The 19,746-nt window shown below is 39.3% G+C and overlaps 1 protein-coding gene across 1 annotated transcript in view; it reads right to left on the reverse strand.

The window, feature by feature from the left end:
- Positions 1-1,108: 1,108 nt before the first annotated feature.
- LOC150064879 (uncharacterized) overlaps positions 1,109-19,746 on the reverse strand; it is a 43,158-nt gene continuing 24,520 nt past the window's right edge. The window contains exon 2 of the mRNA XM_090329507.1: positions 1,109-1,311. Within this exon, the coding sequence (XP_090185633.1) occupies positions 1,191-1,311 (121 nt within the window). The 3' untranslated portion in view covers positions 1,109-1,190. The remainder of the gene's footprint in view (positions 1,312-19,746) is intronic.

Raw genomic sequence — 19,746 nt, forward strand, 5'->3', positions numbered from 1 at the left:
GTAAATAAATATGAGTGGAATATGAAACACATGTGCCTGTGTTTATGAAATATGCATCTACTTATGCTAATGAAAGTACTTCCATCTGAGAACAAACGGTTATTATCTACAGAAGTACTATCAATTAGGGAGATTACTAGTTTTTTTTCTCATACTTGGAGAAACTGAGTCACTAATCTTTTTGTCATAAAAGGTAGACAATTTGGCTTCTGCCAATATTGAAAATTTCCTTAAGAAGCATATAAGCTGAAAAAAAAGAAAGCCACCTTCTGAACTTCTATTTTCACAGTAAAGGAATTTTAAGACTAAAATAATTACCAGTGGCTGTTGAACTTGACAACACATATTTTTGTGTTATTAATGTTAGTAATGTTTTCCAAGCTTCCCAATAAAAATTTCTGGGGAAGCTGGGTGCCTAGAGTTCACACCTGTAATCTTAGGTACTCAGGCAGCTGAGATCTGAGGTGGGAGGTTCAAAGCCAGACAGGGAAAAATGGTCTATGAGACTCTTATGTCCAATTAATCACCAAAAACCCAGAAGTGCAGCTGTGGATCAAGTGCTACAGTGGCTAGTCTTGAGCACAAAAGCTTAGGGGCAGTGCCCAGGCTATGAGCCCAAGCCCCAGGAAGGGCCAACACACACAGGGAAAAAACCCACAAAAAAAACAATAAAGGCCAAATAAGAATAGAGCAGAGCCAGGTGATGGTGGCTTAAGTCTATAATCCTAGCTACTCAGAAGACTGAGATCTGAGAATCACAATTTAAAGGCAGGCTGGACAAAAAAAAAGACCAAGACTTTTAACCTCCAAAGAAGTACAAAAAACGTTGGAAGTGGAGCTTTGGCTCAAATGGTTGAGCATTAGCCTTGGGCAAAAATGCTCAGGGACAGCACCAAGACAGCTGTCAAGCCTGAATATTGGCACAAAAGGAAAAAAAAAATAGAACAGAATGAAAAATGAAAGATCAAAGAGCATTTTAAAAGTGCGGGAAAACATTTTACCTGGGAAGTTTTTTGTTTGGTTATTTGCATATCTAGATGTATATGTATGTACTGTATTGCATTATAAAATACATTTCTCATGAAGAATTACTAGCAAAAGATTGAGAAACATTGTAATATTAAATAGTTTATATCCCCAGCAAAGTCTTCCTGCCTTCCAGGGGCACGCTGTCAATTGAGTAGAGACTTTTACTTTGGCTGATAGCTACTTTTGTCCTTCAGGCTTTTGATTAATGACTGCTTCACATTTGGATGGAAATTCACCATCTGATCTCTTAATTGTTTCATGTGTGGATTCAGATCTGTAGACCTGGGGTAAAGGAGAACAAAAACAAGAGAGGCTGAGGGTCTGAACATGTTCTTGGCTTTAATTAAAATAAAGTATATTAAAAAATAAAAGAAGAGAGAAAAAGAAAAATTGTATTAAGTGAAGTAAACTATCATCACTTTTGAGCCTTCCTAAAGTTGGATCATTGTTGAGTCAAACCACCATAGAGCTGGGACAACTGCAATGTTTTTTGTTTGTTGTATGATGGGGTTTGAACTCGAGCCTGCCTAAGTATTGTTTCTGAGCTCTTTCAGCTCAAGTCTACCGCTCTACCCCTTGAGCCACAGCCCCACTTCCCATTTTCTAGTGGTTAATTGGAGATGACTCTCAGGTTCTTTAGTGCCTGGGCTGGCTTTGAACCAAAATCCTCAGATCTCAGCGTCCTAAGTAGCTGGGATTATAGGCATGAGCCACTGCACCTGGCTATTGCAATGTTTTTTAAAATCAAGAAATACGTCTGGTTAGAAAAGCAAATGGACAGTTGATATTTTCCTATTTGTTTTCCTCTTATTTGTAATGTATTTTTTTTTTTGCCAGTCCTGGGGACTGAACTCAGGGCTTGGGCACTGTCCTTGAGCTTTCTCAAGGCTAGTGCTCTACCACTTGAGCCTCTGCACCACTTCCAGCTTTTTCTGTGTACATGCTACTGAGGAATCGAAACCAGGGTTTCATGCACAGTAGGCAAGCACTCTACCACTAGGCCACACTCTGGGCCCCTTTTCTCATGTCCTTTCAGAAGATTTGAGCATGAGTTCTAAAATATATTAAACAATATGCCATCTATGTTTTTCCACCAATGAGTAAAGAAATCACTTGGAGTAGGAAAAGGTTTTCACTATATTGTTTATTATAGAAGTTGGCCATTTTAACAGATCTGGATAGCCAATTTTAAGAGTAGGGATTTTAAATAATTTTGTTCTGAAGTGATTGATTCATGTCTTTTAAGATACAAGGCAGTTTCATGGTAAGATACCACTTTAACAAAATTCTTGCAATCACCAATAAGATCTTTAATGAAATAGTCATTCTTTATATCAGAAATTCATTTACTCATGTTTTATTTGGACAGCTTTCTGAATTCATTTAGTAAAAGCAGTGCCTCATATTTTCTGCTGAATTCTCGCTGTAACAAACTAAAGGAAGTACATGGGTTTAGATTACATAGAATTTCTTTTTTCCCAACTTGTTCATTATCTCCTTCTAGTTGTACAAGATTTCTTCATTTTCTTAAGTAGTGATTAAAGATTGAGCGCAGGCTATGTGTACAACCTCTATGTGGATAAAGGAACATGTGGCCTTTGACTTACCTGGCAGCGCCCCCTGGTGCTGTATATGGAGCACACATCCCATCTTTGTTCATAACCACTTTTCTCCTTTTCTCTTCCTCCCTCTCCCTCTCCCCTCTGTCTGTCTGTCTCTCTTTCTCTTTCTCTCCCTCTCCTTTTTATTGGTCATGGGACTTGAACTCTGAGCCTAGGTGCTGTCCTTGAGCTCTTCAGCGCAAGACTATCATCCTACCCCTTGAGCCACAGCACCACTTCTGGTTTTCTGGTGGTTGATTGGAGATAAGAGACTCATGGACTTTAGTGCCTAGGCTGGCTTTGAACCGTGATCCTCAGATCTCAGTTTCCTGAGTAACTAGGATTACAGATGTGAGCCATTTTCTTTTTTGAGGTATGTTCTTACTGTGTTGCTCAGACTGGGCCCTGAAGTCCTAAGCTGAAGAGATCTTTTTTCTCCACCTCCCAGTATCTGATACAAATGTGTACCACTGCTCCCAGAATTCTGACTACTTAATCAAACATACACTAACCAATCACCATTTACTGATTGACAGCAATTGCAAAGCCATTCATACTTCTCACCATACAAATACAATGGCATGCTGTCTCCACATTGTTTCTTGATGATATTACCCAGAGTGTCATTCTGGGCTAAAAAAGCAAGTTAAAGCTATATAAAAGTTGGTGTGCATCCTCCATCTCTTCCCATGCTACAGTGATGCTGGAAGCTTATTCTATGTGATACAACAGCAATAGAAGGGGTTATCCCCCTGCTTCACACTTCACTGACAGCATCTCATGGGGAGTAGCTCCGTACCTCTTAGAGTAATATGACTTTTTTTTAACTAGTTGTTTATCTATTTGATACTGGGGCTTGAACTTGGGATATCACGTATACTAAGCATGCACTTTACTTCTGAGTCACAGCTCCAGAATATAACTTATTTATAGGGCAAAAATTGATGCATACTTTGGAGATAAGCTTTTGAAGAAATCACCTATAAAGTAAAATATCTGCTCAAACATCTATGTTATCATGGCTTTTCCACACTGGCGGTCACTTAATTTGATATGATGCCCACTGAGATGTCTTATGAAGGAATTTGGTAGATAAACTTTTTCTCTAGCATAACATTTATAAACTTGTGTAGGTTTTATAAGTAAATTACCTGTTCTGACCGTGAGGAGTGGGAATTTGAATGATGTCTCTGTGATTTGGAAAACAGAATTGTACAATGTAAAGTAATAGTTTGTTTTGGCCCTAGAAAAATTAAATTGTCTTACTAGGGCTCAAAGGATTGGGGTGTGTGTGTGTGTGTGCGTGCGCACTTTTATTTGCCAGTTTTGGGGCTTGAACTCAGGGCAAGGGCATTGTATTTGGGATTTCTCAATGCTAGTGCTCTACAACTTGAACCACAGTGCCATTTCTGGCCTCTTCTGTATATGTGGTACTGAGAAACCAAACCCAGGGCTTCATGTAATTTAGGCAGGCACTCTACCACTAGGCCACTAATATATATATATATATATATATAGATATATATATTGATGAAGAAGCAAAGCATTAGTTTTCCAGGTTTCCCAGAATACATAAGGACCCACATCTGATTTGACATGTGTGTGTGTGGTGTGGGGGGGTGGTGCGCCTATATGCTGCTAGTGCTGAGGCTTGAACTCAGGGCCTTGCACACTCTGGCTTGGCTTTTTAACTCAAGGCTAGTGCTCTACCACTTCAGAAACCTTCACTTCCAACCTTTGGGTGGTTAACTGAACATTCCCATTTCATGGGCTTTTCTGCCCAAGGCTGGCTTTGAATCTTGGATCTTGGTCCTCAGAGCTCAGCCTTTCGGAGTAGATAGGATTACAGGAGCCAGCCGCCAGCACCCAACTTTGTATTCCATAGTGAAATTATCATTTGTCTGACCTACATAGACTTATAGTTCTGTATTCGCAAGAGATTCCTACTCACTGATTATGTTTGGATGCCTTTCTGAATTATAGTTCAAGTTGTTATGTTCATTATTTTCTCCATGTTTCAATGACCCAGTTTTTTTTTTACATAGTAACCCAATTTTGTAAAGTGGTAAAAGAAAATAACTCCTTTAGCCCAAGTCTTTAAGAAAGCATAGCCTGAATCCTAGATCAAACTGTTGATATGCTATTTTGGAGGTAAAAACCCTGAGCAGTGAGGGGGAGGAAATAAATAGTGTAGGGCAAGAAAAGATTTATATCTAGGTGACATACACATTCCTGTACTGTCCAGGGCATCACGAAGAGCTCAGAGAAGCAGTGAAGTGTGTTGCTGCCCTTCCCTGAGGATGCCTTCTCTAGGAAGGGTCACAACTCCTTGGGAAAGGTGATATTTATCTGCCCAAATTCACTCTGTGCCAATGGGTCAATGGCCAATGCTTCTCCTCTTTGTCCCACTCAATAGTCAAGTGTCATTCATACCTAGGTTGTGCCATCTATCATTTGGCTACTTGAGAGGTTCTAATTTTTACTTATGTTCTTGCTAAATGTACATAATTATATGAACTATCTTATAGGACATGATGAAGATTAAACATGATAATGAATTTAAAACCATAGTAATTGCTGTTATTCAAATAATTGCTCATGGGAAAGATGATAGCGATTTGAAGCACTCAGTGATTGGCCAGCAAGTTCCTATTTATCTGTGAAATGATGACTAGCTCATGAGTATTCACACAGGAATCGTAGAGAAATTTGAGTATGGTTATGGTGACAGACAGAATTTGGTTCTCAAGGCCAGGAGTTAGGCCTACTGGTAGAGTGCTTGCCTAGCATGCATGAAGACCCAGGTTAGATTCCTCAGTATCCATACATAGAAAAAGCTGGAAGTGGTACTGTGGCTCAAGTGGTAGAGTTCTAGCCTTGAGAAAGCCCGAGGACAGTGCTCAGGCCCTGAGTTCAAGCCCCAGGACTGGCAAAAAAAAAAAAAAAGAATAGTTCTAGGCAGCTACTTTGACCATGAGAGTGAAAAGAGAGGCTAAAATATATCTGCAGTAATAATAATAAGAAAAAATAATGGCAGGTGGTTAAGATTCACTACACAATAGCCTTCTTGGGAAAACATCTAAGGAATTAAGAAAAGGGTAGAAATCATTTAATCCACCTTGTTTCTGCCTCCCCTGCTTTTAGGGGTGTGACACAGAGGCAAATACCTATGTAGACTAAGAGTTAAAGTTGGTGTCTCTATCTATTGTTTCATTAGGGCAAAACTGTTTGTTTAAATTTGGGTGCTAAGAAAATAAAAAATCCAAGAGCCGTTTTTCCATCTCACCTGACAAAAAAAATTCACATATTTCAAATGGCACAGTTACAGGTTTTACTCTAGTATGACAACCCCACCCCCTTCTGAAGCAACAAACTCAAGCACAGGAGAAGAAAAAAAAGCTATACTGAAAACAGATCCAACATTAACCCAGCCAAATGAAGCCCCAAAGCCAAGACATTTAAAAACAGCCCTTGTCCTTTTGCTAATTACTTTGTTTCATGGCATATAACAGAATACTTTAATTTTCTGTTCATCTGTTAAAGCTACAGCCTTTTTATTCAGCAAATTTCCTTGAGATTTGGGGAGGGTAGGGCCGTGGAGGTTTAATACACAGGCTTGGTGTGAGCTTCCTGGGCTCCAGAGCCTTACAATTAAGTTAAAATATGCAATTGTTCACTAGTACTATATATTGAAAAGGTCATTTGAAGGAATTGTGTAAGGCTGGATTAATGAGTGATAAAGATAACTAAGGTTTCCAAATTTTAAAAACTGAGGAGGGGACAGGAGCTGCCCAAGCCAATGATAATATAGATCTGAGGCAAATTCTTTTTTTTTTTTTTTGATGAAGAATGCAGTCATACTCTGTAACTTGGGATGGGATGGGAAGAGGAAAATGGGCAGAAATGATGGAAACATTGAATCAAGACTCATCATGCTCATAACCTGACTGATGGAATTGAAACCTCTTTGTACAATGACATAATAATAATAATAATAATAAAAAGCCTTTAAAAATAAAATAAGAATATTGTTTCCTAAATAAAGAATGCAGGCATAAGATTCAATACATAGAGAGGGTAATAATGTTTCAACAAGAAATGTACTCACCGTGTTTTGTATGTAACTGTAACCCTCTATACATAACCTTGACAATAAAATTAATAAAGAAAAAAGATTCAATGCATATATGTATGGTACTAAGTAAATTGAGGGGATGGGAAGGGTTAGGAGAGATGTGGAAGAATGATGGAGGGGTGACATTGGTTAAGAGGCATTGTACTCACACAATGACATGTTGAATTGAAACATTTTTGTACACCAACTTAAGATAATTAATAAATAAAAGGGTTTTTTAAATATATGTTCTACAAGAAATGTTTCATTGTAACATTTACATACATACATACATTCCCATGCATACAATGTATCCTGTTAACCTTACCAGCTTTGTGCTGGTTAATTCAAGATAGGAGTCTCACACCAGGTACTAAGTGGCTCATGCCTGTAATCTTAGCTATTTAGGGAGGCTGGGATCTCATGATTATGAGTTCGAAGTCAGCCTGGGCAGAAAAATCCATGACACTTTTATCTCCAATTAACCAGCAAAAGTCCAGTGGTAGGAGATGTGGCTCAAGCGGTAGAGCACTAGACTTGAGCAAAATAGCCAAGGGATAGCATTTTCTGCCCAGGCTGGCTTTTAATTGTGATTCTACTATGTCATCCTCCTGAGTAGCTAGAATTAGAGGTGTGAGACACCAGTGCTTGGCTTATCAGTAATCATTTACAATAAGTGGAATATAATAATATAAATATAATATACATAATACAATAATATTACAGCCATTTCCAGCTCCTGTGCTCCTGGACCTCCTTCACCAGAAACAAGTCTCCTTTTTGGGACTTTCCTATGCTGGCTAGAATTCTGGGTGTGACCTGAGTTTCCACTACTCAAATGTACTTCCTAGATGATCAAAGGTGGGAATTAGCACAGGGCAGCTTTCTGTTTTTCCTGCAAACTTGGCCATGAAAGCAGACTGGTATATCCCATGTTTCTTCATCAAGAGACACACAATGACACTTGTTTGCTTGTTTGTTTTCCAGCACAGACCTAAACATGAACTCTGTGGTCAAAGCATTGGAGACATTCTGAGTTCTGATTTACACGGAAAGCACTGTGGAAGGAGCTGTTCTGGGCCACCTCTTCATCTCCCCACCTTTGGGACTATGGTGAGATGGTGACTCCAACTCTGTTCCTCTGATCCTTCCAGTAATTTTGGAGGCACATAATTCACAGGATTACATCTCGTCTGTTTAACATACTATGGTACTTCTATTTTTGGCTGCTAAGCCCTCACTGGTCCATCTCAGCCCACTAAGTGTGGAGCATGCATTTACAATGAATGATGAGTTTATTTTGCTTTAAATGATGAGTTCGGAAGATGCTCTGTGAAGAGCTGTAGAAAACAGCTCTTCCTATCACGGAATGCTAATGTACATCATCTGAAACACAGATGTTTTTCCACAATGTATTCTTTTCATTATGTGCGTGTGTGTGTGCGCACGCACACACGCGAGTGCACCAATAACAGGGCTTCGGGATGATTCCTTAGCTCTTTTGCTCAAGGCTAGCACTCTACCACTTGAGCCACAACCCCATTTCTAGTTTTTTTGTGGTTCATTGGAGATAAGAATCTCATGAACTTTTCCTGCTCTGTGTGGTTTGGAGCTGTGATCCTCAGGTTTCAGCCTTCTGAGCAGCAAGGATTACAGGTGTAAACCACCAGTGCCCAGCTTTCATAATGTATTCTTATTCTGAAACTAATATTACATCAGCACTTGAGCTTTCTGGAACATTCAAATACACACATTTTCATGCTCTCAAACTAGAAAAATGCCAGAGGTTCAATTCAATTGGAAATAGAGGTGCTTGTTGAGAGAAACAAACAAGTCTGATTAACAAGAGATACTAAAGAAAAAATTTTCTTCTTAAGCTCAATGGTTTCCCTCATTCGTCATAATCAGTAGAAACCTTGGGCTCTAGTAGCAGAGATCTACAATAGAGCAAAATCTTGATACATAAGGCCATATAATGTGAAGCTAATTGAAAGGACCTCCAGGATATTGAAACAAAAGCCATATAATGAATGATTGTTGTCCTTAATGTACTATGTTATCTCTCATCTCCTTTGCTGTCCCTTGGTTATCTCATATTGTTATAGTATCTCACTTTGTTATCTGATATATTGAATTTATTTGTATTTGGATATTTGAAATTTGATAGGGAAGGGGGGAAAACCAAGACGGGTGGGGGTGGGAGGGGAGGGAAATGGGTACCAAGACATGTGAAAGGGTATCAATGTATGTGAATTAATGCACCTTCTATCTGGCAAATATCATGTAACCCTTTTACTAATTACAATAAAAAATATATAAAAAAAGGAAAAATTTTCTTTTTAATATTTTCTTTTTTCCATATATTTTTATTGTAATTAATAGAAGGGTTACATTATAATCACCAGATAGAAAGTGCATTACTTCACAAACATTGATACCCTCTTTTTAATATATTTTTTTTTGCCAGTCCTAGGCTTGAGCTCAGGGCCTGAGCCCTGTCCTTGGACTTTCTCAAGGCTAGAGCTCTACCACTTGAGCCTCAGCACCACTTCCAGCTTTTTTTCTATGTATGTGGTAGCGAGGAATCGAACCCGGGTCTTCATGCATGCTAGGCAAGCACTTTAACCACTAGGCCAAACTCCCGGCCCCTCTTTTTAATATTTTATATGCAACTTTTCTGCATGCTGACTATATCTTTACTTCATTGTAACTTAGCTTGCATTCATTCAGACAGAATTCTGAGCTCAGAACATGATCAGTATTAAAGCACATGCAAAAGCTTAAAATGACTAAGACTAGAAAATTGTTTTAAATATCTTGTCTATTCATAATGATAATAAATGAATAATAATGGTTGCTATTTACTGAGATCTTTCTATAGCATTATCATGGAGTGAATTACATTATCTCACCCATTGATTGCATCAAATGTTCTCATACAGTAGACGTTGTTTACAAGTTATAAATAATGAAACAGAGACTTTTAGTGAATTTAAACATCTTTCCCAAAGTCACCATGCCAGTATGTGACAAAGATGACATTGTCACAGACATTTTTGATTCTAAGCTTACAATCATACTACCTGAATTTCCCCAAACAGCATCACCAGAAAGAATAATATACTTGGGTTTTTTGTAACTAGAAGTTTAAAATTTCTGTTGAAAATTCTGGGTAACTATGTGACAGTTAGGGGGTGCTTTGAAAAATAAACTTGCCAAGAGCTAGTGGCTCATGCCTGGTTCGAAGCCATCTGGGCAGCAAAATCTGTGAAACTCTTATCTCCAACAAAGGAGCAAAAAGCCAGCAGGGTACCTGCAGCTCAAGTGGTAGAGTACTAGCCTTTAGCAAAAAATCTCAGGGACAGTGCCCAGCCCCTGAGTTCAAGCCCTTCCACCAAAGCAAACAAACAAACTCACTTTCTTATCTTGTGAAAAATTTGGTCATGTAAAATTTTTATGTATGCCTTTATTCATGGAGTTCTAAGGAAAGGAACCATGTGGTTCATGAAAAGGTAAATTTGACTAAGATAGAGGGACAGGTTATTTTCCTCAATTGTTTCTTTCTCCTGACCTTTTTTTTTTTTTCCTTTTTGCCAGTCCTAGAGTTTGAAATCAGGCATCAAGCTTGAATTGCTTGATTGGTGCTTTGCCACTTGAGCCATGTCTCTAGCCTGTCCTTTTGTGGATTTGTTTGGAGATAAACTCTCTTGGACTATTTTGCCCCAACTATCTTTGAACTGTGGTCCTCCACATTTCAGTCTGTGAGGCAGCTCAGATTATAGGCGTGAGCCACTAGTATCCAGCCTTCTTGAGTCCATGTTTTGGTAGAGTTCACAGTGTAATATATACTTGTCATGTTTGATACAAGCTTAGCAATGATCAGGAAATACCTGACTTTGTCACCTTTCACTTCCCCAAAATAGCCCCTATGAATATCTCTGTAATAGTGTATAGTTTCAGTGTTATGTTGAGAATCCGCTTTTGCTCAAATCTTTCCTGTTTGCTTAGCCTGCGTGGCTAAACTCTGCACCCTACAGCATACTCAGTAACTCACTGAGGCTAAATCAACTGAAGATTGTGTTTAATTTTGAATGTTGCCCAAATACTCTAGCTGGGTACCAACGTCATGGAGAGGCCAAGGATCCCTGGTTGTTTAAGGGTTGCAACATTGGCCTTTTGCAACAACAGCTGACACCCACAATTCTCTCAAGTCCTCTCAAAACTGCTTAGGGCCTCCACCGGCCTCCTTGAACCTTGTGCTTCTAATCCACACTTTATGGTGTGGAAATGCTCTGACTAAGCTTTGCTTGACCACTCCACATTGACCTTTCTCCTGTAACCTCTGAACTTGTTTTTTTTTTTTAATGTTTAACTTCTTGATTAATTTCAGTAATTTCACAGGATAATCTTTCACAGTTCAGATAATGTGTTTGAAATGCTGGCTGAGCTGTTGACTCACTCAAAACTGTAAACATTTCTATTTTCTTCCTAATAACTCCCCTCATTATGTGGGAATGAAATTAAGTCTTTATTCTTTCTGCCATCTGCATAATTGCCAGTGTTTAAAGATGCTTGCTTATCCCTTTCATTGCCATCAGGCAAAAGAATTGTTTGCTCAACCTTCTCTGAATTAGTATTTTTCTAGTTTCTTATCTCTTCTTTCTAGAAGAGTGGCATATAATTAACTCTAAAATTCTGATGTTTTTCACTGGCCTGTCTTTGGCAATTCACCTGCTTTTCATTTGCTTCCTTCCCATCTGTTATCCTAGAGAGAGAGAAATATCTTGCACACATCTTTATTTCATTTGCTTTTAAAAAAGCTTTGTGGTTCTTGGGAAGGAGAAAATGTTATCTGCTGCCATAGAATCCGAACTGCCTCCTTTGTCATTTTGCCTCAGCTCCTTGGGTCATATTTCCCATCCTCTCTTCCTTGGGTATTGGACTTTACGGCGCCATGTAATCCCATAATGGAACCACACTTAAAAGCCAAACGGATTCCTCAGAGTACTTATTGCTTTCAAGCAGTCCCATTACTAGCATTTGTCAATGTGCAACCCAGACAGGAAAGCTACTGGAAAGATATTTGCAAATGGGAGAGAAGGACAGGATGATGTAGGTCTTGGCAGATTGTAGCAGTGTTTCTTTCCCCTCCTGCCATGTCACACATATTTTGGGGGGGGGGTATAGGGGGTGGGAATCTAGCTCTTTCTTACCCTGTTGCCTTTTCTTATATTAGCAGTTGGCTTTAAACTTACTATTCTAGAGTTAGTGACTTTATGATCTCTTAAGAATGTGGTACATACTGTCTATATCTTATTAACTTCTGCATGTAAATCTTTAACTTCAAGATTATTTTCATCTCATTCTCTGATTTTGCAGCAAATATTATAAGACAGTATATTATCATTTTCACTTAGCACAGAGATCATATTTCAGTGCTTGGAGTCTTTATTTCTTTTTTTTTCCCATGCTGATGCTGTGGTCTACGCATTGTCCCTTAGCTTTTTTTGCCCATGGTTGGTGCTCTACCACTTGAGCTACAGCTCTACTTTCACATTTTTGGTGATTAACTGGAGATACGAGCTCCACGGACTTTCCTTCCCTAGGTTGGCTATGAATCTATGTTCTCAGATCTCAGCTTCTTGAGTAGCTACAATTACAAGGGTGAGCTACTGGCACCTGGATCGAATGTGATTTCTAAAGGATCTAATTCATGTGGATCGAACACGATTTCTAAGAGATCTAATTTTCCATGTTTTAGGAACTTCTTCCTCCAATAGATTGCTCTAAGATCCTAGTGGGCTCAGTCAACTTTGTGGATAGGACTTGATTTGATACATTTGATGGGAAAAAATGATAGATTTGAATAGACAGAGATAAGATTTAGTGAGATTATAGCTTCTGAACATTCAAAGGCACTCAGGTTTCTTTTGGGTACACACACGCTATTGGGGTTTGAACTCAGATACTGGGCATTGTTCCTGGGCTTTTTTTTTCTCTTTCTTTTTTTGCTCTATACTTGGGCTCTACCACTTTAGTTGTAGCTCCATTTCTGGCTTTTTTTTATGGTTAATTAGACTTTTATGGACCTTCCTGCTCAGGTTGCCTTAGAACAACAATCCTCAGATCTCATCCTCCTGAGTAGCTAGGATTACAACTGTGAGCTATTGACACCTGGCCAAAAAATAGATTGCAAAGATACAATGTGTGTGTGTGTGTGTGTGTGTGTGTGTGTGTGTGTGTGTGTGTGTGTGTGTGTGTGTGTGTGCGTGCGCGCCTGTATTGGGCTTGCATTCAAGGCCTAAGCTGTTCTTTAGCTTTTTCACTCAAAGCTGGTACTCTAGCTCTTGAGCTATAGCTTACTTCTGTACTTTTTTTGTTGTTATGCAATCACTTTAGAAAATATAGAATTATTTTCAAGCCTCTCATCATAGTTGTGATGGGTGTTTCTGTCAGAAGAAAAGACTAGAACCAGTCATCTCCCTGAAATGACTAAAGGATTGACCTGCTTGAAACTGGCAGTTAGATAAGCATTCTTGCAAGGCCTTCAATTCCTGTTGGCTTAGTAATTACATGGTAAAATGTTGGAATGATGCCCTCAGATCTGCCTTAAGAAAAGACTCAGAAAATGGTCGAGATATGAGCTAGAAGTTTCCCTGGATGAAAGCTTGCGACTTTCTCTCAAAAGAGATAAAAATACTCTTTAATATCATGATATTTAAATAGGTCTGAGATCATAATTTTTGAAGTGTAATTGGATCCTATCACTTCCCATTTATAAGGCTCTAGTACTTTCTTCTTGCAAAGAAAGTGTGGCCTGGGCCCTATATCAGTTTCAGCGGATTGAGCAAGCTGACAGCTCCTGTCAAGCCAGTTCCTTCATGTTCTGTAGGAGTTTACTTCCACATAATGGCAGTGTGTGTGTGTGTGTGTGTGTGTGTGTGTGTGTGTGTGTGTGTGTGTGTGTGTGTGTGAATACCGGGGCTTAAACTCAGGACCTGGGTGCTATTCTGTAACTTTTAGCTCAAATCTGGAGCTCTACCATCTGAGCCAGACCTCCACTTGCAGCTTTTTGCTGTTGAATTAGACGGTCTCAGGGACTTTTCTGCCCAGGCTGGCTTTGAACCACAATCCTTAGCTCTCAGCCTCTTGAGTAGCTAGGCTTAGAGATGTGAGCTTTGACATCACACAGGCAAAACTATTTGCTCTCTGACTCTTATCAGGAAAGGCAAACCCACATCTATTCTACATTATCTACTCTCTCTTTTTTTTTTTTAATCTCTGGAAGTTAAACAGTAACATCTATTCTCCACTGCTTCAAGATCCTGTCATCTCTGCTGCTTCCAGAAAAGTGAATCCTGTGACACCCTCTTCTACCCTTAGCTCTGCCCATAAAGGCCAACACCACAGAATTCCTTCATAATGCTGATGTTCCTTCACCAGCCTATTTTTGATGTGAATGAAGACTGGATCCCCAAGGTCTTAGGACCTCACATTCACTCCATCATCCACAAAACAAAATCCACAAAACAAAATTCCCCTTCATTTAAAGTGAACACTTTGGTACCGTTTACTACATTTGCAGTGTTGGGCAACTAGCGCCTATCTCTAGTTAAATCCTATTCCTCCCAAAGAAATACTGTGCCTTTTATTCAGTCAATCCAATTCTTGTCTTTTCGTATTTGTCTATACTGGGCATTCCTCAGCTAATGTGGGGAATCACATATGTCCAGTTATGGGAGCTTCCACTACAGTCTCGGTGCAGTCAAGCCTGACACTAAGTGCCCTGAAACAATGAACTGTGATTATGGTGGGAGTGGAACAGGGTCACAAATCTTGAAGTAAGAGTGGCTGTTGACTGAGTAATTTCTCTGAAAGTAGAAGTGCAAATGTTAAATCCCCAGAGTAAATAATTTTTACAGATCTGTTTTGCTAGATAGGGGTAGTACTGAGAAACGTAAGAGCTTAAATAGAAAAAAAGGAATGTTGGGAACACTGAAGAGGAAAACTTTACAATTTACTAATTTTCCAAGTGCCTAAACTAGGTAGTTCACAATAATTCTCTATAATAGTAATCTTACTATGTTTAGTAAGCTTTCTAAATTTTGATACAAACATAGAGAAAGCCTTATAAAGGCACTGCATTTCTTAGATTCTGATCTACTGACTTGGAGAAAGGATACATGGGGAAGAAATAAATATTTCTAGAGTACCACTCTTTTGTGGTTCTGATGCACACCAGAATTTGAGGGGGGAAAATACCTATGGGACTTGAAAATGTGATTCAAAGGATGTAGCGTGGTACATAGCAATTGGACATGGGTAAATACATTGAACTTGAACCTACACCATCTATTATGTGTCACATTTAACTCAAAATGTATCATAGACTTAAAAGGAAACCTAAAACTGTGAAAGTTCTAGAAAAAACATGGGAGAAGGTTTTAAAATCTTGGGCTAGGCAAAGGAATTTTTAGATTCAACACCAAAATACAGTCCCTAGAAGAAGAAAAAAAGATAAATAGGCCATCATCAAAATGAAGAACCTGAATTCTTTAAAAGACATAAAGGAATGAAAAGACAAACTATAATATAGGAGAAAACATTTGAAGGCCGCACACTGCTGATTCCAGGACCTCTCTTGGATGCCAAATTCTCTGCATGCTCAAGTCTCTGAGAGAAAATGGCATAATATTTGCCTATAACTTATGAACTTTCTCCTATGTACTTTAAACCCTCTCCAGATAACTTATAATTAATCATGATCCAACAGTAATGCTTTGTAAATAGTTGTTCTACGGTTTAGAGAATAAGGACAAGAAAAAGGGTTGTACATGTTTAGGATAGATACAGGTGTTTTTGTTTGCCTTGAGGATTAAACTCAGAGCCCCATGCTTGGTAGGCAGTCACACTATCACTTGAACCATACCACCAGTCACTTTTTAAGTTGGTTATTTTTCAGATAGGGTCTCATTTTATGCCCAGACTGGCTGGGACTGTAATCATTCTGTGTGTACAATCTTGTGATGCCAAGGATGATAGATGTAAGCTATTGTCTCTAACCATTGTGTCCCACTTGTCCATAGCTGGGATAACAAACAAAACTCACTATGCCCAGTTATTGGTTGAGGTGGAGTTGCCTTGAAACAAGCTGCTAGGATTATGGGCTCTTATGCACCACTGTGCTTGACTTGCAAGGATTTTATTTTTCTTCTGAATATTTTCAAACCATGGTTGGTTGAAGCCATGGTCTGTTGAATCCATACCTGTGGAACCCACAAATATGGAGGGCCAACAAAATGTGATGAAAAATTTGTATGTGGAATATGTAAAGAACTTTCAAATCTCAGTAAGGGAAGAATCACCCCCAATGAAAAGCAATGAGCCAAACACTGGGACACACACACACACACACACACACACACACACACACACACTTCATTTAAGAACATACATAGCTGGCACACAGCAAATGAAAATATGCTCAGCATAACTACACTTTAAAAATCATAAGAACATACCACTACACAACTTTTAGAAGGCTAAAATGATGAATAGCCATACTGTTAGTAAGACTATAAACCAAACCATACATTGTTAATGGATATATAAAATTGTAGAACAATTATGAAAAACAGTCTAGCAATTTCTGAAAATATTATCCATATGTGGACTTGTATGCAAATATTCATAATAGCTTAATTTGAAATGATGAGGAATTAGAACAGCTCAATATCTCAACAGCTAAACAGATTGTGCTATAACTGCATGACAAAGGCCATGGAGCAATAAAGAGATTAACTATTATCTGTAAGTAGTTGTACAAAGGGGTTTCAGTTCAACATGTTATCTTGGGTGTAAAATGCATTCTGATCAATGCCACCCCTTCCATCATTCTCCCCCATCTCTCCCCATCCTATGATCCCCTCAGTTTTCCTACTTCTATTTTCATATACGTAACATTGAATATTATTCACTATTGATAACTCAAAACAGTATTGACAGAACTCATAATCATGCCATAAAAGAGCAAAATAAAGGGCTTATATGATATAGTTCTATATGAAATCAGACAAACTACACACTAATCTATGGTGACAAAGACACTAGTACTAGATGGTCTGTATGTGTGACACAGGAAAGGTATGGAAGGAAAGGTGATCGATATGCTTATTATTCTGATTGTGACAACTGTTTCATGAATACTGTTTCATGGTGGTTCTTTTTTTTTTTGCCAGTCCTGGGACTTAAACTTACAGCCTGAGCACTGTCCTTGGATTTTCTCAAGACTAGAGCTATGTCTCTTGAGCGACAGAACCACTTCTAGCTTTTTCTGTGTATGTAGTACCAAGGAATTTAACCTGGGTCTTCATGCATTCAAGACAAGCAAGAAGTTTGGCTTAACACTGGGCCAAATTCCTGGGCCCACTAGCATGTTTAAATGTACTGAATTTGTGTTGTTTATTGTCTATTAGTTATGCTTTGTTGTTGTTGTTATCGGTACTGGGGCTTGAACTCAAGGGTGGGCCTCATCCCTTAGATTTTTCATTCAAGGTTTTCATTCTACTAGTTGAGCCATAGCTTTACTTTTTTGGTGGTTAATTGGAGATAAGAGTGTCTGAAGGTTGTGAACTTTCCTGGCAGGGCAAGCTGCAAAGTGTGATTCTCAGATCTCAGTCTCCTGAGTAGTTAGGATTACAGGCATGTGCCACCAACACTTACCTGAAGGTTTTTGTTTCTTTGTTTTCCTACAGGAAGCTTTGTTAAGACTCAATTCCTGTGACTCTCTCATAGCAGCTGAGACAGTGCACCTACAGAAAAATCCAGCAGCAAAATTGTCACTGGGTTGGTTTGGGCCACATATACAATAACCTAAAGAATCAAGTCACCTCCAGGGCCTCTTAAGGCTATCACTGTGTGTAGATAATAATTAAGGTTGCAAATAACCCACAATGAATTAAATTTCCCCCAGCTAATGTGTCACTTCTAATTTATTCTAATTAGCTTCTGAATGAGAGTCTCAGAGCCCCTGGCCTCAGAGGCAAAATCTTCCAAATGAAGTGAATTTAAACTGTTAAATAATTGCAAATTGGAGGGTTTCCTTGGAAGAACAACTATTATTGTCCTTTGATTACTTGCCCAATGGAATTACTCCCTCATTACCATCAGAATCCTTGGGGCTAGAGTGCCCTTGGAGCACATAAATAGACATTTTACAAGACAGACTAGAATGGTAGATGCTTCAAACCAACTTGGCTTAAGTGTGATGCTGATTTTCTTAACTTTCTGAGTCACTTGAGAAATAAAAGAAATACTTGCACATTTCATAAGCTAAGAAATAGTATAGCTACTCATTCAAATGACCTACAAGAATAGCTGGGGACTTGGGGCTTGTGCCTGTAATTCATAGCTACTCAGGAGACTTAGATCTGATGGTGGTGGTTCAAATTCTCCCAAAGCAGCAAAGACTCTGAGACTGTTATTATTCAATGAGCAACTAAAAAGCTGGAAGAAAAGCTGTGCCTCAAGTGATAGAGGTGAATCCTTAAGTTTAAAAAAGCTAAGGGAAAGCCAGGTGCTGGTGGCTCATGCCTGTAATCCTAGCTACTCGCAAGGCTAAGATCTGAGGGTTGTGGTTCAAAGACAGCTTTAAGTAGAGATTCTTATCTCCACTTAATCACCAAAAAACTGCAAGTGGTACAGTGGCTCAAAGTGGTAGAGCACTATCCTTGAGTAAAAAAAGCTCAGGGAAGTGCCCACACCCCAAGTCCAAGCTTCATGGCCAAAGAGGGAGTGGGGAAAGCTAAGGGAAAATACCCAGGGCCTGAGTTCAAGCTCTAGGGTAATAACCTGTCAAACTTAGCAAATTCTGTTTTTGTTTTTGTAAAATTGCTTAACCTGCTCAATCACCTGTCTGTGGTTTCATCCTTGTGGTTATTGGCTGTGGGCATCATAAGGTGACATCATATGGTGACGACCATCTGCGTGTAGTTATGATTACCTGCATGTGATGTTTACCTTTAAAAGCCCAGCCCCACTGAAGCTTGGGGCTGCTCTCTATCGGCCCAGAAGTGGAGAGTAGTCACTGCGCTGCTATTAGAACAATTCTTAAAGCCTGGTGTGGTGGCTCATGCCTGTAATCCTAGCTACTTGGAGGCTGAGATCTGATGATCAAGGTTCAAAGCCAGCCCAAGCACACAAGGACCTGAGACTCTTATCTCCAATTAACCACTAGAAAATGGGAAGTGGGGCTTCCCATTAGGTCGGGTAGTCTTGAGCAGAAGAGCTCAGGGACAGCGCCCAGGCTGAGTTCAAGCCCCATGACCCACAAAACAAACAAACAAACAAAAATTCTTAGCTGGGATCGGCGGCTCATGCCCGTAATCCTAGCTACTCAGGGGGCTGCAATCTGAGGATCCAGATTCAAAGCCATCCCGGGCACTAAAGACCGTGAGACTCTTATCTCCAATTAACCACTAGAAAACTTGGAAGTGGCATTGTGGCTCAAGAGTAGGGTGGTACCCTTGAGCTGAAGAGCTCAGGAACAGAGCCCTGGCCGAGTTCAAGCCTCATGAAAGGGGGAAAAACAAACAAATGAACAAAAAACCCTCCTAGCTCAGTTCACTGAGTACTGCTGGCTATTGCTGGGGGCTTCAAGTCCCCCCAAAGGGGCTGAACTATTACACCAGGACCAGGACAATGAACAAACAAAAGAACAAAATTACTTCAAAGTTTATTAACCCTCTGTTTAGTTATCTTGAGGATTTAGGATATGAGCTTAGAGGTAAGACTATTGAACTAGTCAATACTTCTGATCTCAAGATGAGCATGCTTCATTTGAGCAGAACCCTTAGCAACAATAATAACAACCAAACCCAAAACACTGCCAACAGACTTGCACTTGAGCTTGTTTTCACCAACTGTGTGATATAGATGTGTTGCTGGACCTCTCTGAGCCCCAGGCAGAGATTTGATTAAAGAAGTATGAGCTTTGCAAGATCC

This window comes from Megascapheus bottae, chromosome 3, assembly GCF_031878675.1.
Source record: "Megascapheus bottae isolate mThoBot1 chromosome 3, mThoBot2.hap1, whole genome shotgun sequence".
In the NCBI taxonomy this organism is placed as follows: domain Eukaryota; kingdom Metazoa; phylum Chordata; class Mammalia; order Rodentia; family Geomyidae; genus Megascapheus; species Megascapheus bottae.